The 27,314-nt window shown below is 37.9% G+C and overlaps 1 protein-coding gene across 1 annotated transcript in view; it reads left to right on the top strand.

The window, feature by feature from the left end:
• Positions 1–27,314, top strand: part of LOC150104249 (ribose-phosphate pyrophosphokinase 2-like) — a 185,770-nt gene that overhangs the window by 36,916 nt on the left and 121,540 nt on the right. The window contains exon 2 of the mRNA XM_090396866.1: positions 9,900–10,083. Within this exon, the coding sequence (XP_090252992.1) occupies positions 9,900–10,083 (184 nt within the window). The remainder of the gene's footprint in view (positions 1–9,899; positions 10,084–27,314) is intronic.

The following is a 27,314-nucleotide window of genomic DNA, read 5'->3' as shown; positions in this document are numbered from 1 at the left end:
TATATATATATATATATCTAAAAATTTTAAGTTGTGATCACTTCTTTCAGAAATGAACTCCAGTCACAATTCTTACCTTTGAGTCTAAAGAAAAGTTTGAAAAAAAATAAAAACAAGAACCAAATGTTATAGACTTATTAGGAAAAATATGGAGACAAATGATTTAGCCAAAAAGGCATCTAGTGAAGTTGTCTGTAAAGATAAAAAGTTAATTAAATTTAATAAAAAAATCATATGAAAACTTCCTGGCAAGTAAAAGTAAGATGTACCTTTAGTAAATATAGAGAAAATTGCAAGAAATCTGAGTTATGTCTGCAGATAACATGATTCATCGCTCCATAGCACAGCTTTCCAAACTTCCATGTTCCACTGTACCCTTTGCACCACTGAAGATGATGCTGCATGTTGGTTTCAGGTAATGTGGGACTTGCATATTGTAGTCCTGCCATGGAAATCCATCTTGTTGAGCCCCAGTTCTGAATGTTTTGGTGCCGATTTCTGTTCCAGTCGATGCTTGGAACTGTGCATTCAATGTGTCAATCGGCAAATGGCGATTTTTACTTATTATCCTTTGTAGCACCCTACAGTCTTGTTTGGTGAGTGTGATGGGTCATCCCCTACAGGTAGCACTTGCAGTTGACTCACTGTATTTCCATCTCAGTATGGTATCACTAATTGTTGACCTGGAATGGCCCAATTTGACAAACAGATAGGCCTGCAACATGTCATCCTATCACAACTCCTCTTTCATACTCCATCAGTTGCATTCTCGAAGCCATTTCAACCCGATGCAGTTGCACTGACTTGGGTGCATTATATTCCTCCAATTTATGCTGCCGGCTACAAACATGTGACTCATTACATAGAATGATACACCTTGCCCATGGGGGATGTCTGTTGATTTCTTTCCAAGCAGCGTGTAAATCGAACAGCAGTGATAAAAGCATAGTGCATTGCAGACTGCCAGTTGCCTGCTTTCTTCTAAATCTGCACCTCCATACACTACTATTTGGCATTTGTTCATCAGCCACCTTCATATCCATATCACCAAGATTATATCCATTCCCATTTTGTTTTAGTTTGTGTATCAGAGTTCTATGTGGTACCCTATATCAAATTCCTTTGAGAATCCAGCAGTATCATCGTTTAACCATTCACTCCTTTTATTCACTTCAACTGTCACTCTATCATAAAAAGATAAATTGCTACGGCATGACCTACCCTTTACATATCCATGCAGTCCTTGTAGAGTATGAATTATTATCCACCCATTCCTGAATTCTGTTTTGACCAACTTTTCCAGTATCTTTATTACCTCTCCTGAGACTACTGCAGTCTTGGAGCCATGTTTATGCAACAGAACTATTTTGCCCTCCTTTCACTTGTTTGGGACCTTACCAACTAATTCCTAAGTTAAACTTAAGTGTGGCCACTAGGTGCTGAAGAGAGCTGTGTTTGTTGAGATTGCTGTGAAAAGAAAAGTGTAAAATTTAGAATTAGCACGGCATTAGCAATAATTCGTTTTTTAAATATTGTTAAATGATAGTTCTGATTGGTAGGTGGTGTTCGGTGTAGTTATAATTTTCTATTTATTAAATTTCTTTGTTTTTTGTGTGCAGCTTTGAGCATGAGTAAAATGGCCGTGAAACTTAAGATGATGTGAAAGATGAATGCAAGTGCATAAATGCTTTGAAAATAGTGAGATGCCATGAGAGAGAGTTTGGGTGTGTAATAAGTGCAACATATGAATTTATGAAATATAATTGAATATAAGCAGTAGTGGGCAAAAGATCGTGGCGGAGTTGATGGTACAGCTGAGTGCTTGAATGGTAACAGTAAAACAGTCGGTGAAAGTAGCAATTAGTCAATGTTCGTTGGTGAGATGGTGGCAAGTTAACAATGGTAAGAGAGCCTGCGACAAGTTAGTGGCTGTGAGCAGTAAGACAGTGGACATGCAAGGTAGTGAAAATGCAATTTGCTTAAATGTCATTGAAAAATTAATGAAGATATGAAAGCAGAGTTGGTAAAGATGAGGCAAGAGATTGAACATATAAGAAATGTGCTGAGGAGAATTGTGGACTTGTATGGGGAGGAGGAATGGAATGAAAGATTTGAAAGAAATATCGAATGATTTGAGAGTGTTAACGCATGGAGATTTGATGATAAGAGATGTGGTGAGTGAAAGGTGTACAAGTTCTGTTTTCTGGGAGGTAGAATGAGCAGAATGGTTGAAGCATTGGATAAGAGGGGTATGCAAGTAAGAGAGTTGGTAGTGGTAGTTGGCATGAATGATTTGACTAGTAACAAGAAGAATGTAAAGAAGGATGTCATGAGGCTATCAAGGAGCTTGAAAGATAAAAGTGTGGTAGGTGATATTGTCATCGTATTGCCCAGGTATGATAATGATGAGTTGAGAAGGTGAGCAAAGATTATGAAAGGTGTGCTTGCAGAGTTGTGTGAGGAGAAAGGAGTTCATTTTGTGAATGTTTAGCATAAGTTTGAGGTGGCGGATAGAGCTGTATAAAAGATATGGACAACATTTGAATGGATTTGTTATGAGCCACTTGTAAAGTGTTGCTGCAAGAGAGAATGACTGAGGTGAACATAACACCTGAGGAAGCAAGAGGTGTCGTGGAAAAGCAGGAGCGTTAGGTAGGCAAGTTTATGAATGAAGAGGTGAATGGTGCAAGTGAAGAGAGAGAAGGAGTTTCCAAAGGGTGGACGGGGGGGGGACATTGTGTGAAAAGTGTAGATGATACTTAAATATAAAGAGCTAATAGGCTTCATTTTGGCAATATAAACATTATTTAAATTAAGGGGATATTAATCTTAATCCCACATTGTTTTAAAACCAAATAAGAAACTCAAAGATTGGAATCAGAGAGTTTCATGCCAAATATAGTAAACTATAAAAGTATCGGCGATTACTAGCGTGAGCTAATGCAAGTAATCCTAGTACGTAGTACAATCTCGGGCAACTCATTGCAAAGGTGAGTAAGGTTCTGATCACTATTGTTGGTATTTTCCATAATGTAAAAACACATTTCCTAGGAAATGTATGCTGTTGTTATATTATTGGTGGGAGGTCATTACCCAGACTGGTTTCAGCATTTTTTGAGGCTTCATCAGTGAGTAGCTAGTTCAAATAGATACCAAAGGGTATAGCGAAAAGAACTTATATACTCTGCTATGCGAGTTGTCAAACAGGTGCAACCATAAAGTTACTTACATATAAAGAGCCAATAGGCTTCATTTTCGGCGATAATAACATTATTTAAATTAAGGGGATATTAATCCCACATTGTTTTAACACTGAATAAGAAATTCAAAGATTGGAATCAGAGAGTTTCATGCCGAATATAATAAACTATAAAAGTATCGGCGATTACTAGCGTGAGCTAATGCAAGTAGTCCTAGTACGTAGTACAATCTCGGGCAACTCGTTGCAAAGGTGAGTAAAGTTCTGATCGCTATTCTTGGTATTTTCCATGATGTAAAGTTTCTTATTCGGTTTTAAAACAATGTGGGATTAATATCCCCTTAATTTAAATAATGTTTATATTGCCGAAATGAAGCCTATTGGCTCTTTATATTTAAGTAACTTAATGGTTGCACCTGTTTGACAACTCGCATAGCAGAGTATCTAAGTTCTTTTTGCTATACCCTTTGGTATCTGTCTATCTATTTGGTCTAGCTACTCACTGATGAAGCCTCAAAAAAGGCTGAAACCGGTCTGGATAGTGACCTCCCACCATATAATAACAGCATACATTTCCTAGGAAATGTGTTTTTACATTATGGAAAATACCAAGAATAGCGATCAGAACTTTATTCACCTTTGCAACGAGTTGCCCGAGATTGTACTACATACTAGGACTACTTACATTAGCTCACACTAGTAATCGCCGATACTTTTATAGTTTACTATATTCGGCATGAAACTCTCTGATTCCAATCTTTGAGTTTCTTATTCGGTTTTAAAACAATGTGGGATTAATATCCCCTTAATTTAAATAGTGTAGATGATAGTTTCAGGAGTAGATGTGAGTGGGCAAGCAAGGATTAAGACAGTCAAGGATGTGGGAGTGACATTTAGGTCTGGGGAGGGGTGTAATATCAGTGATGAGAGGAATGGACAGGGGGGAGAGTAGAGGAGTCATGTCTGAGAAGTGGGATTAGTGGAACTTATTATAGAAAGAGAAATGAGCTAGTGTGCATGTTTTACAAATGCTAGAAGTATTCAAAACAAGGGGAATAAAATTGTAGCATTGATAGAGTTCATTCACCCAACAATTGTTGCTATAAGTGAGATATGGTTGAACGAGGATGACATTCTGATAGGAATAGAGATGGAGGGATATAGTCTTTTTTTGAAGACAGACAAAAAATCAAAAAAAGGAGATGTGTTATTGATGGTTTGCAAAGGAGTTGTGTCCATCTAGAGTGAAGATGCGAGGAGTAAATACTGATAGTGATTTTGAAGCAGTATGGTGTGAAGTGGAGGTGGATAGGATGAAATGTTTTAGTAAGATTTTGCTATAGACCTGGTAATGTGGAAGGCAGTGAGAAGGAGATGTTTAGACAAATTGGTCTGGCTAATAAGAAAAGGGTGATCATTATGGGTGATTTCAATTATGGTAATATAGACTGAAGTGAAGTGTAGTGCCAGCATCAGGAACCAAAGGGAATGAATTTCTTGAGTTTATAATGGATAACTACCTTAAACAGTATGTAACAGAGGCCACATGTGGATCGAGGGTCTTGGATTTGATTATCTCATCAGAAGATATTGTTGTAAATGAAGTGTCGCATCATCCTCCATTTGGTGAAAGTGATGAGGAAAGGATCACTTTGGTGGTAGCCAGCTATATCAGGACTTTTGTGATTAAGGGTTATACGTGGAACTATAAGACAAGTGATTATGACAACCTCAGGAGGCAGCTTGCAGTGATATCATGGAATGAGGAATGCATGAGAAGGAAATCAGTACTGCTTGATCTATACTCAGGAAGTGAGGAAGTGTCTGGCAGAGGCAGTGACTGAGTTTATTCCAAAGGTCAGGAGATTACCACGAGTTGCCCTGGTCTTGCACTACCTGTAGGATCAGCTTGTCTTGCATCACTTGCAGGCGCAAACTTGACATTTTTGTCTGTTTGCTTACTTGGGAAAAATGCAGTAAAACCAAGTTTAAAATTGCTTGGTATCTTTAACATAATTATACCCAAGGTAAAAATACTTTCTACAGATTAAATAAAGTCGGTGTGAAATGAATGACTAAAGAGTTGAAGTGTGCAATCCAGAAGGGAAAAAGGCATTGAGAGGCATCACAAGATGAGTGAAGATAATCATTTACATGTGAAATACAATTATGAAGGAGCAAGCAAGGAAGGTAGCTCAATTAGTAAAGGTAGCAAAAGTGCAGTATGTGTCACAGTCAGCAAATGACCCTAAAAGACATCCTAAGTAGTTTTTTTTTTATATTGGCCAGTAGAAGGAAGAATGATTATGGGAGGAGGATGTTAGTCAGTGATAATGGGAGAATGATAAACACTGAGGAGGAGGATATAGTTGGTGTTTAATGAGCAGTTCATTAAAGTATTCCATCTGTGTGATTGCAACAAAATACAGAACTTGAGAGCAGTAGGAGTGGGGAAGGAACCACTGATGGTGAGTGAGCAGGAGGTATATGAGGAATTGAGTAAACTTGATGTCAACAAAGTCATGGGACTTGATGGCATATCACCGAATGTCTAGAGTGAATGTTGAAGTGAGTTAACAGTAGCTTTAACCTACATTTTTAACACGAGTCTTAGATTGGCTCAAGTTCCAAAGTAGTGGAAAATTGGGAAAAGTGTTCCACTTCATAAACAGCATGATAAGACTAAGGCTTCAAATTATAGGCAAATCTGCTTGTCCGAAGTTGTGGTCAAGGTGTTGGAGAAGCTAGTGAGGACAAGGATTCAGAGCTGGGTGGACAGTAGTAGAATTCTCAGTAATGGACAGCATGGTGTTTACTTAAATATATATAAATACTTAAATACGGATTACTTAAAGGAAGATCATGTTTTAGCAACCTGTTTACTTATTATAACAAGGAGATGAATACATTGGACAGGAGGGGCGATGCATATGCAGTAGTATATTTAGATTTTGCAAAGGCTTTTGATAGATTGCCAATTGACAAGCTAATAGTTAAACTGGAACAGATGGGCTGGATAGTAGATTAGTGCATTGGATTGGAGATTGGCTATCTGATAGGTATCAGCACATTGTGTGTGTGTGGGGGGGTGAGTGCTATCCTAGAAGAGGAAAGTGATTAGTGCCATGTCCCAGAGGTATGTGTTGGGGACATTGTTGTTTATTTTGTATGTAAATTATATTATAAAGAGCTTAAATGGTAGTATACAGTTGTTTGCAGATGATGCAAAGTTGGGGAGAGTTATGAGAAGTAGAGCAGATGTAGCTTTGCAAGCAGACCTAAATAGACTGTCTGAATAAAAGTGTGTGTGGGTATGTCAGTTTAATGTTGCAGAGTGTAAAGTTTGAAAATTTGGGAAGCAAAGATTGGATGCAGATTATAGGATTGTTGGGGATGTTTTAGAGGAGGTGGAGTATATGAAAGATTTTCAGGTTATGTTGGATAGAGACTTAACATTTCATGGACATTTTGCTAAAATTGTGAGGACCACACAGCAGATTAAGAGAATGATGCAGAAAACACTGACATGTAGCAGTAAGGATGTTTTGATTCCATTGTAGAAAACTTTGATTAGGCCACATACGGATTACTGTGCACAGATTTTGTTGCCAGATTTTCAAAAGGATGATGAGATGTTGGAGAGAGTTCAGAGAAGATTGACTAAGTTGGTTTTTGGTCTCTGTCATGTGGAATATGAGGACTGATTAGAGAATGCAAATTACATTGGCTAGTGGATAGAAGAAAGAGGGGAGACATAATCAAGATGTATAAGTTGGTAAGGGGTAAATACCAGATTAGTGATGAGATTTTTCATAGAATATCCTAGACAGGGGGGAAGAACCAGAGGCTAACCCTGGAAGCTGTATAAAGTGTGTGTGAGTGAGGAGTAGACTTTTTGAATGTGAATGGAGAGTGGTAGGTGATTGAAATGCATTACCTAAGAGTGTGGTGATTGCAGGGACAGTGAATGCATTTAAATCTAGGTATTATGAGTTGTTAATGTGAGAATAGGGCATCCCATGATCAGTCTCTTGACTCCATGGAGATCTGTTGATAATAATAATAAACAGCCTAGTCAAAGGCAATGCCATTTCCTTTGTGCATTCTTGCAGTATACAAGTTGATATCCCACCTAATCTCACAGCCGTATTTGCATTGAGATTCTGCATTATTCTAAGTACTTCCTTCCAATTTACCAAACTCTGATATCACAAGTTTCCTCACTTGGATAACAGTCCCTTGCAAAGTGGTTACTCAGTAACTCAACTATTTTGTGTGCTTTCATAGCCTCAATACTATTATTATGCATTAATTTTATCCTTCCACTGTCATTCTTTCTTTTATGTGTCACATAGCAAATATTTTTGTAATTTTCTTTGGCCTATTTAGCAAATTTCTTCTCAAAGTCTTATTTTTCTTCCTCACCATGCAGGTCACTTTTCTTGTATGGGTCTTGTATTGTTCACTTGTTTTCTCCTTATATACTCTCCATGCCAATTTTGTTGTATAAATTATATATTAATGAAATTGGGGAAGGTCTTAATGGATATATCAGTATGTTTCTGGTGATGTGAAGTTGAGTGATAAGCAATATATCTAATATAGAATCTCTGGAGGTTGACGTGAACAGACTATGCACAAATGTTCATGAGTGTCAGTTTAATGTTTCTGAGTGCAGGACTATACATTTTTGACTCAGGACATTGAATGCAGAGTATTATGTTAATGGGAATTTGCTGTAAATAATCAACAAAGCTAGAGACTCAGTATTATAGTGGATAGAGAATTAAAGTTTAGGGATTGCTGGTAAGGTGTTTTAGGCATCATGACAGATAACTAATATAATGTCAAAGAGAACCCTTATTGTAAGAAAAAAAAGTTATTTGCTTTTACAGGCATACCACATCTGGACTACTGTGCACAGATATGGTCACTTGTGTTCAGAGGAGATGGAAATATTATCGAAAAGGCCCAGTAGTAGGTAACTAAGATGCTAGCCTATAGAATTGCATGTATTAGGATAGATTATGGGATATGGTCCTCAGAGTTTGAGGAATAGATAAAGGAGAGGAGATATTATAAGAAACTTGCAAGTTTTAAGGGATATCATATATATAGATATTAGATTCTCCCTTGTCCAGCACTATTATTGTGGATGGGAATAGAATTCAAGGTTATTTCTGGAAGCTAATGGTGTGGTCAAGAAGCATGCAACATCCATGGTGGGATAAATGTATTTGGAATGTGCTAATGTTAGATGTCAGTGTATCTTCAGCTAATATATTCAAAGAGAGAGAGAGAGATGATAGGTATTTAATATTTAGGCATCAGGGACAAGAAAGGCTCTCCTTCAATGAGTCCATGGATTTCCTGGTGGAGCCATAATAATAAAGTGTCAAGTAGGAGTGTGACATTGAATGGTTATTAAATGGTCTATGTTAGTAACAGTGTGATTAATTATATTGTAATGATTATTATTGTAAAAAATAAATTAAATTTATTAAAGAAAAATAACTGAAAAATAATCTTCATGTAAAAAGATACTGTAATTTAGTTTTGACCTGGGGAAAGCCATAGGACTGGAATTTTAATTCAGGCTGAAATGTTAATTTCTTATGATACAATGAATTAAAGTTATTATTGTTATTATTATTATCCAGGCATCCATGGAGTCAAAAGACTCATCGTGGGAGGTCATTTTTAGGAAACCCAAAGTTTATCATACCACTCCTTGAATCCATTGGACATTCCCGCTCCAACCACTCTCTCAGACAATGCATTCCAAGGTTCAACCATCCTCCATGCAAAGAAACCACTCTCCCTCTTGCGCACATCCTCCTTTCGTAACTTCCAGGTATGGCCCCGTGTCATTGCTCCTTCCTGCCATTCCACCAAATGAAAGAACTCTCCAGTGTCTACCCTGTAACTGCCTCTCAACAGTTTAAAAGTCTCGATCACATCACCTCTCCTTCTTCTATTCACCAAACTCTGCAGTCCACACTCCCTCAGTTGATCCTCATAACTCATATTGTACAGTCCCGAAACCATCTTTGCCATCCACCTCTGCACCCCTTCCACAGTCAATTTATCCCCTTCAAATCCCAGGGACCAAATCTGAGAACAATAGTCCAGGTGTGATCTGATCAGGGTCTTATACAACGGAACGATAACTCTTTTATCTCTGCAGGTCAGCATCCTTCTCAGCATTGCAGCAGTCCTCTGAGCCACCTTTGCAACATGACCCCCCCCCTGAACCTCAGTTTTCCACCAATCATCACTCCCAGATCTCCTGTCTTCCGTGCCTCCTCCAGTACAGCTCCTCCAATCGAGTATGCATCCTCCTATCGATGGATCCCAAACCCCAAGACTTTGCTGCAACTGAAACCTCCATTCATTTGCCCATCTGTCTAGTTTGTTCAAATCTTCTTGCAGGGCTGCCACATCTGCGCCACTACAACAACCTTTCCCAGCTTCACATCATCCACAAACAACTGAATGTCCCCCTGCAATCCATTGACAATATCATTTATATAAAGGCTGAACAATACAGGTCCCAGTACCGAGCCCTTATGTCTTGGTAACTGTATTACAATTATCATTTTAGTGAGGTAAGTTATCAATTTAAAACCTTATTTATTATTTGATATTGTTGTATCTGTATTTATTATCATTATAACATAATAACCTTCATTATTTCAAGGGTGAAGATATTTGAATCAGTAAGAGAGGAAGATGTATTTATTATTCAAAGTGGCTGTGGGGATATTAATGACAACCTCATGGAACTTTTAATAATGATTCATGCTTGCAAAATTGCTTCAGCATATAGAGTTACAGCTGTAATTCCCTGTTTTCCTTATGCACGACAAGATAAGAAAGACAAGGTTAATTTTTTAAAATTTACTTTCATACGTAATTTTATTTAAATTGTAAAAACTGAAATCTCTGAGCATTCTGTTATTTTCCTATACATTTTATACAATAATACAACAGTGCTGGACAAGGGAGCATGCATATAAAGTAATATATCTATATTATTGCCAAGGGCTTGCTTGGCCTTGCAACCTTAGTTGCTGGCACTATAAATCCAACCAATCAATCATGATAAGTTGTAAATTGTAGCAAAAACTGTAAATCATAGCATATCGATTGGATAATTAATTAGTAATTTGGATAGCAATGGAAGCATCGTGGGGAGGAGAATAATTTCCTATAAGAATATTGTGATGTACCATGGGAGGGTCTCTTTTAGTACCATTATTGTTTAAGTTATGTGTTAAATTTTTTTTAAAAATTTATTTTCACATGGTTCGGAAACCCTCCAGAGACCAAACATAGAACCTTTCAGCCACTTCATGCTTCCAATAATCAGGGTAATGGTTTCACACCTGGCAATTTATTTTATTTATGCTTATGGCGACGTGAAACTGGTAAGTGAAGAGTACAATCACAATTTGTACTCTTCACTTAGGCACGGGAAGGCTGTCTCAATCCCCCTCCCCCCAGGGGGGGATTGAGACAACAACTTCACACCTGACAATGAAATTTATCGTCCACCTAATTATAGTCACAAACATCCATGCCCACGGCAGGATTCAAACCTGCGCCCTGTTGTTTGGAGAGCTGGTGTGCTAACCACTTGACAAACCAGGCCAGAAGTTAAAGATATTAGAAGTTTAGATGAGGATATATAGTTGTTTGTAGATGTTGCAGTATTGTGGAAGTCTTATGAGAAACAAAACTCACCTCTCTCCCTCTAAATCTCAAACTTTTTTCGACTATGGAACACTTCACAAATCCTGAAATTTTCATGGAAACCTTGGTTATTTTGTAATGTATAAATTAATAATTAATTAGTAATTTAGCTGATTTTTTATTATTAATCAATAATTGATAATTAATAATTAATTAAACATCAATTAAACCATCATTAAATTAATTTGAGCTGACAAATTAATTTAAAAATGACAAATTCCAGAACTTCTTGCGGAACATCTATTCACCTTCCGTGGAACACCAGTGTTCCGGGGAACACTGGTTGAGAACCAGTGCTCTAAATCTTCATCATATTATGGCTCTTGAGGAGGATTTGAATAGATCAATTGGTGGAGATTAGTTGACCTACAATTTCAGTTTTATAAAATGTAAGGTATTGAAATTTGGAAAATGATGAGGTGATGGTGTGTTGTATATCCAGTTGATGTAGATGGAAGAAATAAGGGACTTGGGGATGATGTTAGACTAGGGACCTAACATTTAGGGGCATATTTTAAAAATCATGAAGCCAGCATGGTGGATTTTTATGTCAAAAGGAGCATGATGACATGTAGAAATCATGTAGTATTAGTTTGCATTGCATTGTACATTGATCAGGCTTTGTCAGATTTAGTCACTTGATTTTTTGAGTAGATGAAGAGATATTAGAAAGAATGTAGACAACAGTGACTAAGATAATGTCAAGTCTCTGAAATGTTGAATATGAGGACAGATTGATAGAATAACATCTGTAGGGCCTGATAGATAGGAATGGTGTACTAGGAAGATGTGAACAAGGGTACCACAAAAGAGTTACAATAAATAAAACGATGTTTGCACATTCTGGATAACAGATGAACTAAAAAATATGAAGAGAGATCAAAAGAGAAGTTCTACCATAAGAATAGAAAAATCCTTACAATTTAATGTTTGAACATGACTACAAAATTTCGCTAAACTCCTAAAGAAAAAATAAAGCAGGCAAAAGAATATTATCTCCTATCGAAATGGAGCAGTTTTTTGAGAATGATGTTTGACTGGAATTTATTACCCGAAAATGTAGTTAATACAGAAGCAGTAAATGGATTTAAGGTGTGGTTTGATGGGCAGTGAGGACTGCCTAGAGTGCTGTTGATGATAATCAGCCCTTCATGGAATCTAGTAGGTGGCTCAGTTGAGAATAGAAAGAAAGAAAGAGAAAGGAATGCCTGACTAAGAGAGAGAAGGAAAAAAATAAAGAGAGAATCATATACAGCACTTCTATTATAAGAAGTGTGCTTAATGAGAGAGTGATGAAATTATGCTTCCCAGGTGCAGTGATTAACGATGTTAGCAAGGCTATTAGAATGCAAAAGGGTAAAGTGAATTGATTGTTTTGGCTGGAATCAATGATTTGAAAGAAGAAAAGTATAGTATGAGGGAGGACATGAAAGAGTTACTGAAAGTAGCAAAAGAAAAGAGTGAGAAAGTGTTATGCAGGATGAATGATGTGGAATTTGTGGAGTCAGTTTGATGAAGAAAATGACTCATACAAGGTGGATGGTTTGCATTTGAATGGATTTGGTGTTCATCCAGAAAAAACTGTGTATTATTGAATTAAGTGGGATTAGAGGTATACAAAATCAGGGAAACTAGAGATTTTAGGGAGGGGAGGGGAGCTGTTGAGCGGGTACACAGATACCACTCAAGCATTTAAGTATAATCACTCCTGTATTATATTCCTGTCCGGCCTCTCCAGATATTTACAATTCTACATATACCCACTGTATTTAGAAATTTCAGCCCTAACCATGCTTGTGCAGTAGCAATGTTTTGCCTTCTTCTTTTCTTTCACTTCTTTTCAATTCTTACAATTGTAAAGCTCTCTCAGTTAAACTAACTTTGTCTTGTCAAGGACATAACTAACTCCTTTTGAATATTACCTAAAACATATGGTGATATGTCATCCATTCCCACACATTTATTAACATATATCCCAGTCACTACTTGATACACTTCAAATTCTTTTACCTTGAATCCCAGTGTCATTTGCCTCCCTTCTGATGTTTATACATCAGGATAATGTTATTACACCTCCAGATGACTAATTGGCTCACTACACTATTCCTCCCTAACAGGGTCAGCATCTCTGGTAAGGTTAATTTCCTCTTTCTGCAAGTAATCCAAGGAAGATAGACTCCAACTCTGATTGGTGGGAGACAATTTTTCAGTAATTAATCCTGAGGTTTGGGACTTGGTCGGTGATGCACCAGTCGCCCGGCCCAGCATTGCCATCCAGAGCAGAAGAAGACCGAATTGTGATATCTGTAACTAGCCCATCGGTTCCAGCAAAAAACATCAGTGCATCAATGTTCCAGCAGCAATGAACTTGAGACATTTCGTTTGTTCTGTCTGCAATTGGTCGTTCATCACCGCAATTGGCCTTGGGTGCACCACACTTCCAAACATCCATCAGAGGCCAATGCTGCTATAAGAATGGAGCATGCAAAGGCTCAGTGGAACAAAGAAGAAAAAGATCCTAGCAACCCATGCTTGTTGAAAGGTTTCAAGAACATCAACGAGGCCCTGGCTGAAGTTTTTCCCCATTGTTCATCTGATGTCATCAAGTGTCACAGGAGGAAGGCTGGCTATAAGCTGTTAGTCCAAGAAATGGCCATGTCTCCTCCCCATGACGGTATGGGTAATATCTCCATATTTCCTGTGCCATCCTCCATAACATCTGAATTTCATTCTTCCACCCAACCTCCAGAAATAACAGTGGTGACTCTGGTCTCTAGACTTGCCTCAGTTCTTGATGAGAGAATGATGAAATTATGCTTCCCAGGTGCAGTGATTAACGATGTTAGCAAGGCTATTAGGATGCAAAAGGGAAAAGTGAATTGATTGTCATTTGTGCCCACCTTTGTGGACTTGATGTCTCTCATAGTCTTGACAATTACCTCCAAAATCTATTCTCTACTTTGAACCAACAGCCAGTACAAATCGGCCTCAGCCTAGTTCACCAAATAATGTATCTAGACGGAAGCAAAGGAAGAGAGCTTATGCAGTAATAAAGCCGTCTACAAGAAGAATAGAGGGAGGTGCCAAAACTATCCTTGATGGCACCTCCCATCCCCTCCTCCTCTTGAAGAACATCATAAGGACTTTGTAGAGTTTCAGAAAACAATGTTCTCTACTCCACCTCCTCACTTCCAGATCAAGATCAACCCGAGGTGCTTCGGTCCATCCCAAATATCTTCAATATTTCATCCAGTGTCTACAAAAAAAATTAAAGCAGCTCTCCAATCTAGCTCATCTGCCTCTGGACCTGATGGATTCCTAGCATCTAGGCTGCAGAAGGTGCCTTTGCAGATATTGCAAGATCTACTTGATATCCACTTATCCTCCAGAACAATTCCTCCATATCTTTGCAGTTCCAGAACTATATGTATTCCCATGAAGGACACAGATACTAGAGCAGCAGACTATAGACCAATTACAGTTTCTCCAGTGATTCTCCATTTGTTCCATAAAGTTTTGATTAAGAGACTGCAGCAACATATTAAGTATGACTTCCGTCAAAGAGCCTTTATCCCTTCGGATAGCTGTGCCAAAAACATATATGTCCTTTCCTCCCTTCTTTCCGATTCTCAACGCTGCCTTAGGCCTCTCAACATGGTTTCTCTGGACTTCCAAAAGGCCTTTGATAGTGTCTCCCTTCCTGCTATTCTTAGAGCACTATCTATTGCAGACCCCTTTCTTTCATATGTATTGGAGCTTTACTCCAATACATATTTCATATGTATTGGAGTAAAGCTTATAATACTGTATGAGCTTTACTCCAGTAGTAAAATTCATACTACTGTAGCTCCCTTTCTATCACTACAGGATCCCGTGTGACCTCTATTCCTGCCGTTCGGGGAGTTCGCCAGGGTGATTCTCTGTTCCTTCTTTTCTTTAATTGCATCATTGATGATTTTCTTTGCTCTCTTCCTAACCATATTGGTTACTCCCTTGATGCACACTCTTTTAAAGCAATGGCCTTTGCTGACGACCTCATTCTCGTGGCCTCTATTAAAGTAGGCCTGCAGGAACTCCTCGACTGGGCAGTTGACCTCTTTCATGTCAGAGGCCTTAATATTAATATAGAGAAGTCCTGCTCTTTAGCCCTTGTCCCTTCAGGCCATGACAAGAAGCTTAAGGTTGAGAACATTGAGTTTTCCCTGCACAATAGGTCATTACATTCTTTAACCATCCTGGAAGAATGGAGATACATGGGTATCTTCTTCACTCCAAAAGGAAGGTCTTCTGTCTCTTCAGCATTGGTAGCTGGGCTTACTCTTTTGAGGAAAGCTCCTCTTAAGCCACAGCAAAGGCTCTTTATTCTCTCTATTTACTTCCTAGTATTACCACAATTTGGTACTTGGACGAACGTATGTTTCGTTACTATCCCGAATGGATAAAGAAGTTCACTCTGCAGTGAGATGTTGGCTCTGCCTACCCTTGGACACCCCAGTGGCTTATTTTCATGCTAGAGTGGAGAATGAAGGGCTCGGTATTCCATCTCTTCTCTGGTTGATTCCATGACTACATTTCATCCAGTTAGCAAAGCTTGAAGCTTCCTCCTCACCCATCTGCAGGGAGGCTTTCCATAGTTCTATTATTTATTCAAGATGATTACAGATGCACTAGGTATTGGACCCATTACCAGGGTGCCCAGATAGTGACAGCATCAGCAAAGCATAAGAGATGGGCATCTCTACTTCATGGCGCTTTTGATGGTGCTTCTCTTTGTGAATCTTAAAAGGTGCCCCCCTCAACATCAGTGGATTAAGGATGGTACCAGATTACCATCAGGATATGAGTATGTGATTCTTATTGGGACTAGAATTGATTCCCTGTAGGGAGGAGCTGGCCAAAAGTTACTGTCATTAGGAGGACATTTCTAACAGAAGATGATATAGTTAGTGGGATAGAATGTGAGGGGTGTAGTGTATTCAGGGAGGATAGAGAGAAAAGAATGGGGGAAGGAGTCTTATTGATGATAACAGATGAACTGCAACCAAAGAGAGTAGAAGTTCAATTGCAGGCCAGTGAAAATAGCACATTTGAGGCTATATGGTGTGAGATTGAGGCAAGCAGAACAAAATATACAGCAGCATTGCTATAGACCAGGAGATGGAGATAGTATGTATTGGCAAATAGACTCAATGAATGGAGAGCAGGTAATTATTATGGGGGATTTCAACTATGCGAACATAGATTGGAAGGAGGAGAGGGCACATGGTAGGAAGGAAATGGATTTTATACATTTACTAAGGGATAATTACCTGAAACAGCATCTAATAGAATATACTAGGAATTTGTGAGTTCTCGATCTGAGAATTTGTCTATAACGATTATGACCGCGTTGCCACCAATTGGTGAGAGTGAACATAATGGTCTTGACCTAGGTCACAGTGGCGGCCCGTGGCTTGAAATCGTGGGTATGCTGCAACTTTCAAAATATACATACATGCTGTAAGTACAGTATATATGTGTTTGAATAAAATATCAAAATTATGGTAAAAATTAAACGTGAAAAAATATTGTTTATTATCGATAAAATTATTTAAATTTATTAAAATTCCTTTAATTACAATTTTTGGACATGATTGTAATGTCCGAATATTTAAAGTGATGGAGTAAACACGATAAGCACTACGAACACTCTACTACTGTAACAAACTGCATATAAACAACTGCACGATGGACAGTGCCGCATTACGTTAATAGCTCGCATCTCACTATGACGTGCATATGCTTGCGTGTGTAGCAATATGACAATGTGGTAAACACAGTGCTGCTAGTTTCCTTTGCCCTCCTAAGTGCTACAAGATGGATTTTTATTATTTTTTATACAGAATAAGAGAATAAGGTTGTTGGTTAAAATTAAATAGTACAAGCAAATATAAATAAATTAATAAATATATTTATGTATTGAGAAAAACTTGGGGTGCTGCAGTTCATAAGCCGCCCCTGCAAGACCATATGATCACTCAGCTAAGAGGGGTTTATTTGGAATTACATGCTGGTAAGTATGACAAGCTTAGGAGATTGCTTGGATTCATGCCATGGCATGTAAAACTGCAAGATCTGGATGTTGATAGTGCATGGGAAGTGGTAAAGGAGTGTTTGAGGGAGGTAATGGCAGACTTCATACCCAGAGTCAGGAGAGTAAACAAAGTGGGAGTTAAATGAATGAATGAATGTGATCATCAAGCTGGAGCTACAAAAAAAAAAGAAAAAGAAACAGTTGTGGAGGGAATTTCAGGAGAAAGGTGACCTGCAGGCGCATGAATAGTACAAGGCACAGAACGGTAACTAGTGTGGTAAGAAAAGCAAGAGCAGATTATGAAAGGAAGTTAGCAATGCAGGCTAAAGAGAATAATAAAAAAGTTCTTTCGATATGCTGCAAGTAAAAGAAGGTATATGGCAGAATGATTTTAAGGAATGCTAATGGTAGGGAGGTAATGAGTCAGTCGAAAAAGTAGAATCACTAAGTGAACACGTTGCAAGAGTATATCATCCAGGTGGTGATATTGCACGAATGAGAGAGCCAAAGACTTATATGGGAACCGAAGTAAATGAAATGGAGATGCATAGCATATTACTGAACCTTATTGTGAATACAGCCATGGGATTGAATGGTATACCTCCAACTCAAGTTTTACATGAAGTGGCAAGGGAATTGTCAGTACCCTTGACCATATTGTTGAATCTAAATCTCAGTCCTGGGTTAGTCCCGAGTCGGTGGAAAGAGGACAAAATAGTTCCATTGCATAAAGGAGGCTCCAAGACCAAATTACCGACTGATCAACATATCAGGAGTTGTTGTCAAAGTATTGGAGAAGTTGGTCAAGAGCAAAATACAGGAATGGATAGACAAATGGGATACTGTATGGGGAGAAGCATAGTTTTGTGAAGGGTATTCATGCCTCATTAACTTGCTCATGTTTTTTAATACAGTGACAGCTGAGTTGGATAAAGGTAATGGGTTTACAGTGATGCTGCTGGACTTGGCAAAGACATTTGATAGGATGCCACATGGAATTCTGATCAGTAAACTGCAGCACATGGGGATGGATATAGGGTTGGTGAGATAAATAGGCAGGTGGTTGATGGAGATGTATCAGAGAGTGGTTTATTCAGGAGTAGAGTCCAAACGAAGGCCTATGAATAGAGGCATGCTTTCAGGGTTCTGTTCCTGGACTGCTACTGTTTAATTTTTTCATTAACCAAGCTACCAGCCAAGACTTCTATAGATGTCGAGATTATCATGAATGCGAAGTGCATATTAAAATTTTAATACCATTGATATTACATTGAAATATATGATGGATATGAAACGTATGAGGATGCATATTTGATCCATAATGGCCGGTAAGGTGGTTAACGATATAGAAAAGGATCTGAGAAGTGTTTAGTTATTTGCCAATGATGCAAATTTGGGTTGAGCAATAGTTCATACAGATGATGTCAAAATTTTGCAGGATGATTTGGATAGATTTAATGTTAGTTTATTGTGGCAAAGTGTAAGGTTATGCATTTTGGGGTGAAAAGATTACCAGCTGTATACCACATTGGTGGAACTGTACTCCAGGAAATTGATGAAGCTAGAGACTTGAGAGTGCTAGTGGATAAGGCATTAAAGTTTAGGGGACACAATGCAAAAGTGGCTAAAACAGCTCCTATGATCACTTGGTTACTGAAGATTACTTTGACGAGCAAAGACAAGCAGGTTATTGTTTGTCTTTATTGAGAATTGATAAGCCCCCATCTTGACTACTGCACACAGATCTGGGCGCCAGGGTTTCTTGGTGAGTAAGAGGTGGAGAGAATCCAGAGGCGAGTGACCAAGATGCAGTAGGTCTATGGAATGAACCTTATGAGAACAGGTTGAAGATGTGTGGGTTACAGAAACTGGTTGATACGCAGAAAAGGGGTGATGTGATTGTGACATACAAATTACTGAGGGATTTTTACAAGATTAATTCAGAGGAAATTTTTCAGAACAGTTGTGTTGGTAGGAGAACTAGCAGCCATTCATGGAAACTGAGTGCAAGGGTATTAGAACTAGCCTTTTTTTTTCTTGGAGAGTGGTGAATGAGTGGAATAGGTTGCCCGAGTCTTTTGTAGGTGTGCTTTGACTGTGAATTAGTTCAAAGCAAAGTATGATAGATACTGCGCAAATGTTGGATAGTTCTTGACATGATGTTTAGGGCCTCCCTCGATGAGGCTAAGGACTTCTTGGAGTTGCCCGTAATAATAATAATATATATATATATTTGGTCTTGCACTACCTGTAGGATCAGCTAGACTTGCATCACTTGTAGGCGCAAACTTGACTTGTTTGTCTGTTTGCTTACTTGGGAAATGGAGTAAAACCAGGTTTAAAATTGCTTGGTATTTTTAACATTTATTATACCCAAGGTAAAATACTTTCTATATATATATATATAAGTAGCCTAGTGTGAAGATACTTCATATGCCAGCCTTGTTTGCTTACACTTAACCAAATTGTAAGGTTTAATTTATTATTTATGTGTTTAATATATAATATAAATTAATTTAAGTTAGCCAGTATAATTTATTTAAGTTGGAAACTATGGGATTAGATTTTGAAGTATTAGTTTAGATAGAAGAATAGCTAACAGACTGATATCAAAAAAAGTAATTTATGGGATATGTAAATCTACAAGATTTAAGATGACTGGAGTAGGTGTCACTGGACAGGGACCAGTCCTTAATTCATTGTTATTCAATCTTTACATTAATAACATTGAGAAGGATTTGACCAGAGACATACAGCAATTTGCTGATGATGCAAAGATATGCAGGGTATTGTTGGAAGTTTTTCCACTTGGTTGTACTATAAATTAAAGATACCAAGAAATTATATACTTGGTTTAATCCTTTTTCTAAGTGTCAGCAAAGAAGTTTGCATCCTGAACTATTTTCAGGACTGGGGCAACTTGTATAAAGAAGCTAAGACTTCGCATCACTTGCCTTAGTATCCCATAATACAAAGCACATATCCTTGCCGACATGTATAATGCTATGCATTATAGGAAGGGTCACTATTCAGACCAGTTTCGACCTTTATTGAGGTCTCGTCAGTGGGAGCTAGACCCATAGGTGATACCAAGGTTGAAATAATGCAGAAGTCATATTTTCATACAAGTTGCCTAAAGGTGTCACACCTTATTATTAAAATACTTTGGATTAGAATAGGATTTTGGCAACTCGTATATGAAAATATGACTTCTGCATTACTTCAACCTTGGTATCACCTCTGGGTCTGGCTCCCACCAACGAGACCTCAGTAAAGGTCGAAACCAGTCTGGGTAGTGACCTTCTCATAATGCATAGCATTATACATAAGGATATTTGCTTTGCATTATGGGATACTAAGGCAAGTGATGTGAAGTCTTAGCTTCTTTATATGAGTTGCCCCAGTCCTGAAAATAGTTCAGGTGCAAACTTGTTTGCTTACACTTGGATAGAGGATTAAACCAAGTATATAATTTCTTGGTATCTTTAATTTATATGCAGGGTAATCAGTAATACAACTGCCTTGCAGTATGTGAAGAATGATTTGAATAAGCTGGAATTATGGGCATGCAAAAATGACTGTCAGGTCAGTGTTAGTAAATGTCAAGTTGCGCACTTTGGTGTGATGAGATATCAAGGATTATGCTTGGAGAAACTGACTATCCAAGGGATCTTGGAATTAAGGGATCATATAGCAAAGTCCATGAATACAACTTGGAGGATAATTGCAATGCTGAAATGAACATTGACATATAAGGATAGGGAAGTCATTTTGCCTCTTTACAAGGTTTTGATATGACCTCATCTGAACTCTTATGTGCATATCTTGTCTCCTGAATTCCAAGATATTACAGAGGAATGGGTACAAAAGATACATCAGGATTGTGGAATGTTAATTTTGTGGATAGATTGAGACTTTTTGGACTGCAGGCCGTAGAAAGAGGGAAAGATATGATAGAGACCTGCAAACTTCTGAAAGGATTGTACAGAATACCAGTAGATGGAATTTTTAATTTTTTGGAGGCTGGAGAGACCATAAGAGGACATCCATGAAAGTGAGAATGAATGCAATAAAGAAAGGGTTGAGAGCTAAATTTTTCTCTTGTAGAGCAATCTGTGATTGGAATTTTGAGGTGGTGACTGCATATAGTGTGAATAAATTTAAGATATGGTGTGATATGTAGCGTCCCTTAACAAGTCCCTGACACCAAGGAGATCTCTTGTAATAGTAATAATAATAATATGATGGTCTGTTTGAGTCATTGTCGGATTCTCATTATGGCAGGTAACTGGGAGCTCTCTTTGCAGGAAATGAAAATTTCCACCCTTACACTTTTTATCCCTCACTAAATATGAAAGACAACATAATAATTGTATTACTACTGAGGATCAAATCATCCCCCACAAAAAACTGCTAAAAATCATAAAGAATAGTCAACATTTATACAACAAAAGCAGGGTGCAGCACTGCACCTACTAAACCACTATTTGTGGCCTTAATACAAATATAAATTATTTACAGCACTATCTACACAGACATGCAAACTTAATCATTCATTTCTTTCAGAGCTGCAACTGACATCCACTATTCCTTCATTACTTACAGGTAATGAGATGAGAATGCCAAAACTAGAATCCTCTATTTGATTCTCTGATTAATTTTTTACCCCGTTGTGTATTAATTTTCCATCTTTATCATTCTCTAAATCCTGATAATATGATGGATGAGGCCGAATGAAAGTGTTCCTTCGGCCTCATCATCATCCACATAGATGATGAAAGAGAGAAGAAGAAATCCTGATAATAATGGTTAACAAATTAACTTTTTTCCTTGATTGAAATGCATCTAAATTATTCTTTCAAGTTGCTGAATCCAAAAATTTCCATAATGCAAGAATTTTGTTTACAAATGTATGCTTTTTGTAAGTGTTCAGAATATTTTATCATTATTAATAATAGTAAAATTGTAAATTATCGTCACTTACCTGTAGTTACAATAGCCATGTGGACTTCCAGGGCATGTGATCATAGTCTAAAATTAAGAGACCTGGTTTGAACATTTTTGGATATGTCCGAAGCTGTTTGTATACTGTTACACGAACTCAGTATGGCAGATTCTCACTTGTATACTCAGATACCTTTGATTTATTATTACAAAGCATTTAAAAATTAAAAGGCTTCAAAACAAGTAGTACTGCTTTGTTATGTTGTACATGTGACTGGTTTGTTTATAAGTTTATTATTATCATTATTACCCAAGATCCCCATGGAGTCAAAGACTCATCTGGGAGGTCCTTTTATCATATACACAGCTTATCATACTGTGCTTTAAACACACTCAAATTTTCTGCAGACACCACACTCTCAGGCAAGGCATTCCAATCATTCACAACTCTGCATGAAAAAAACCTGACTTCTCACTTCCCTGTCTTTATACAGTTTCCAGGGATGACCTCTGGTTCTCCCCCTGATCTCCCACTATTTTCTGTAGAACCTCTTCAGCATTGATATTATAACAACCCCCTTACCAACTTGTAGGTCTCTATCATATGTCTCCTCTTCCTCGTGTCCACCAGACTCTGCAAGTTGCATCTTTTCAATCTTTCCTCATACTCGACATTCCAGAGGTTAGAAACTTAGTCTCCCTCTGGACCCTTTCCAACATCTCTTTGTCTTTCTGAAAACTAGGTGACCAAATCTGGGCACAATAGTCCATCTGTGGCCTAATCAAAACCTTATACAATGGAACAAGAATCTCCCTAATTCTACAAGTCAGTGTCCTCTGCATCATTCCCAGAAGCCTTTGTGTTGTCTTCACAATTTTGGCTATGTGTCCCCTAAATTTCAGATCTTTATCCACTATCACCTCCAGAGCTCTTATTTCCTCTGCTTCCAACAATATATCTTCATCAAGCATAAATTCTGTATTCCATCTTTGGTTTCCAAATTTTAAAACCTTACATTTTGCAACATTGAACTCACATCCCCATTCATGTGCCCAACCACTCAATTTATTCGGGTCTTCTTGTAAGGCCACAACATCTTCTCTACTCTTCATGGTTCGTCCCAACTTTGCAGCGTCTGCAAACAACTGAATATCTCTATCCAAATCTTCACCAATATTAATATACAAGTTAAATAGTAATGGCCCTAAAACAGACCCCTGAGGCACACCACTAGTAACTTTCCTTTACCTGGATATTGCTCCCTCATACACAACTTGTTGATACCTATCTGATAGCCAGTCTCCAATCCAGTGCACCAATCTAATATCCCACCCCATCCGCTCTAGTTTGACTATCAACTTATCATGCAGTAACCTATCAAAAGCCTTTTCGAAATCTAAGTATATTACTGTGTATCCTTCTCCTCTGTCCAAGGAAGCATTCACCCTATTGTAATGAGTAAGTTGATTACTAAAACATGACCTCTCTTTAGCAAATCCATGCTGTCCATCAAAGATAATGCCATTATTGTCAACCCAATTCTGGATCCTAGTTCTCACAAGCTTCTCCAACAACTTAACTACAACACCTGACACACAGATTGGCATATAGTTTGATGCTTGAGTGTTATTGTCTACTTTATGAAGTGGCACAATCTTGCCATCCTTCCACTCTTTAGGAACTTGACCCAGCGCAAGAGTCATATTAAAAAAATATGTCAAGGACGGCGTCAACTCCCTGTCACATTCCTTCAGAATACAATAAATTTAGTTTAATCCTTTATCCAAGTGTGAGCAAACAAAGTTTGCCCTGAAAGTATCTTCAGGACTGGGGTAAGGTGGTACAACACCAGGGCACTCCTTGTAAAGGTGGAGCAAGCTACCAACACTCCTATCTCAGTATCTCCCATAATGCAAAACACATCTCCTTGCGGATATGTCTAATGTTATGCATTAAGGGAAGGGCCACAACCCAGACTAGTTTCGACCTTTATTGAGGTCTCTTCAGTGGGAGACAAGCCCAAGTGGAGATACCAGGCAGAAGCATTAGCAGGTCATCTCTACCTATAGGAATTGCCAAATGGTGTGCCATCCTTTTTTAATAAATTACTCTGGATTTAGAGAAAGATGTTGAAAGTTTATTTTTCGCTTGGTTAGAGTATAATAAATTTAGTTTAATCCTTTATCCAAGTGTGAGCAAACAAAGTTTGCACCTGAAATTATCTTCAGGACTGGGGTAAGGTGGTACAACACCAGGGCACTCCTTGTAAAGGTGGAGCAAGCTACCAACACTCCTATCTCAGTATTTCCCATAATGCAAAACACATCTCCTTGCGGATATGTCTAATGTTATGCATTAAGGGAAGGGCCACAATCCAGACTAGTTTCGACCTTTATTGAGGTCTCTTCAGTGGGAGCCAGGCCCAAGTGGAGATACCAGGCAGAAGTATTAGCAGGTCATCTCTACCTATAGGAGTTGCCAAATGGCATGCCACCCTTTTTTTAAAAAATTACTCTGGATTTAGAGAAAGATGTTGAAAGTTTATTTTTCACTTGATTAGAGTATAATAAATTTAGTTTAATCCTTTATCCAAGTGTGAGTCAACCTTTTTGGCACACCATTTGGCAACTCCTATAGGTAGAGATGACCTGCTAATGCTTCTGCCTGGTATCTCCACTTGGGCCTGTCTCCCACTGAAGAGACCTCAATAAAGGTCAAAACTAGTCTGAGTTGTGGCCCTTCCCTTAATGCATAACATTAGGCATATCTGCAAGGAGATGTGCTTTGCATTATGGGAGATACTGAGATAGGAGTGTTGGTAGCTTGCTCCACCTTTACAAGGAGTGCCCTGGTGTTGTACCACCTTACCCCAGTCCTGAAGATACTTTCAGGCGCAAACTTTGTTTGCTCACACTTGGATAAAGGATTAAACTAAATTTATTATACTCTAACCAAGTGAAAAATAAACTTTCAACATCCTTCAGAGTACATTGTGATATATTGTCAAGTCCCACAGCCTTATTTACATTTAGTTTGCTCAACTCCCCATACACCTCTTCTCACTTACAGTCAGTCTCTCTTCCTCATCATCAACTGCTCTCAATCTCTCCATTAAGTCATATTCACAAGATTGAAAGACCTTTATGAACTGCTCATTAAGTATCTCCACCACACCTTCTGCAACAGCTGTCATTATACCATTTTCTCCGATCAGTGTCATCCTTCCATAATCATTCTTTCTTTTGCTGGCTACATATTGAAATAACTCCTTAGAATTCTTTTTGGCTTCACCTTTAACTAACTACTGTTCATACCTCACTTTAGCTCCCCTCACCAATCAACCAAACAGCAGAGATATTCCATCATTAATCCAAAAAAGTGGACTCCTCATCATTGCTATTCATTATAAAGTGAACTTAGCTTGTGTAAAAATAATTGTTGCCTTTTATTTAACTAATGCTTCTGGATTTTCTATGAAAAACAAACCTTTGATATCATATTTAAACATAGAATCTACAAAGTCCTCCACCTCACTCCTTAGCTCTTTACCCAGTTCTGCAATGGGGAAAGAGCTCACTCCTTAGATTTTTCCCCCATTGCTGCACTGATGAATGTTAACCCTTCTGCTTCCAGTGTGAATTATTATATGAGCAGGTCAGTCTCACTATACAAAAGCATTTATGACATTATCAACATACTTTGTATATTAAATGATCTTGCCAGAGATTTCAGTCTCTCTGAACAGCAATCTCAGCTCTTTGTATCTTATCTTCAGCAATAGCCTTTCCATATAGGACACCTGTCTGTAATAGAAAAGACCTCCCAATTATTGTTCATTTCTTAAGTTCCCATAGTTTTGGTATCAATTATGCTCTTTAGCTGGAAAGATGTGGGTTCAAATTCTGTTCTAGGATGATTTTCAATCAATGTGGATTTGGCATTCTCATATGGATGTAGTAGGGGATTTTCCTCTTGGAAACACTAACTTTTCATCACATAAAATGGACAAACCGCTAAAAAAACATGTGCTATTAACAGACAATATCCTGGTCTCTATGTCTTAATTGTTCAGCCATAATTCCAAACCACAACAACAGAGTTGTCCAATTTCATTTTTCCTTTTCTCATCTTTTCTTCCCATATGTTTTGCCCTGCTTCTGAGGTTTCTTTGATTTCCTGTTCTCCAGAATGCCATCACTAGGATCCAACCCTGCCACAATACTTACTGCACTATATGACTTGTTGATATCCAGAAAAGGATCCTCATAGTCTGAACATACTGCTTTGGTCATTACTTTTGCATGAAAAGCAGACTTGGATGACCCTGCAAAGATTATCCTTTCCTTAATTCATCCTTACATCATACTAAAACTTAGTATGAATGAAAATTTATGAAAGCCTATGAAATTTCGATCAATTATTCTAATCTAAACTATAATTGTGGCATATCCCAAGAATATTGATGGCACACATTCAGCCCACAAAAACATCTCCTTTCTTAAGAAAGTGGATTCTGTTATTACAAGTTTTCCAGCTAACTCTCATTTCAGGATTCTAAGCAATAATTTTAGCTTTTCATATATTAGCCACCACCAATTATATTTTTGTTTTACTTTGTCTGCTACAATCTCTAGCCACAGATAACAGGACTTGAGCTTTGATGTAGTAGTTTATTTTTAAACAAAGGTCAGGCCAGTAGTTTTAACAGATGACCGAATTCATATGAAGGTCAAAACCTCAGGTGATTATTTTATTTTATATTAAATTGAAGTATTACTCTAACACAGTAATAGTCTCATTATTTTTATTATAATAAACATCAACCAAGATTAGTTGATTAAGGCTCACTTGCAGTGATTGGTAGTGCTGTAACAAGTCTCCCTTATAGGGTCTAGGAACTGGGCCCAAGACTTGTTGTAGTGTAGGTATAGCATTATCTTTCAGTTTCTATCTTTAAGTGCATTTATTATTTACCAGATTGTGGAAAGCCATGAGAGGTTCCTAGGTTGGTGAGGGAGCCTTACCATTGAATTAATTTCTCTTTGAATCCTTCATGAAATTTATGGCTCTCGCAGAGTTCCTAACTCGGTTTAGAAACCATTGAAACAACAAGGGAGTTTGAGTTTAATATACCATCACTTCTCATTAATAATTTAATAGGAGAATGCTTCTCTTCTGCAGAAATAATATCAGAATGGGAGCTCCAGGAGATTCCAAATGAATAAGAAGCTTAGTACAAAAATATCTATTGATAAAACTTTCTTATGCTGAAAATATAAACAACAAAGAAAATATGTAAGGGAATGCAAACTTGTACAACTCCCACCTACTCACAATACATC

The sequence above is a fragment of the Typopeltis vanoorti genome, chromosome 8 (genome assembly GCF_054136105.1).
Source record: "Typopeltis vanoorti isolate ZY-2024b chromosome 8, IOZ_Tvanoo_1.0, whole genome shotgun sequence".
In the NCBI taxonomy this organism is placed as follows: Eukaryota; Metazoa; Arthropoda; class Arachnida; order Uropygi; family Thelyphonidae; genus Typopeltis; species Typopeltis vanoorti.
This window is presented reverse-complemented; position numbering and strand designations above follow the sequence as displayed.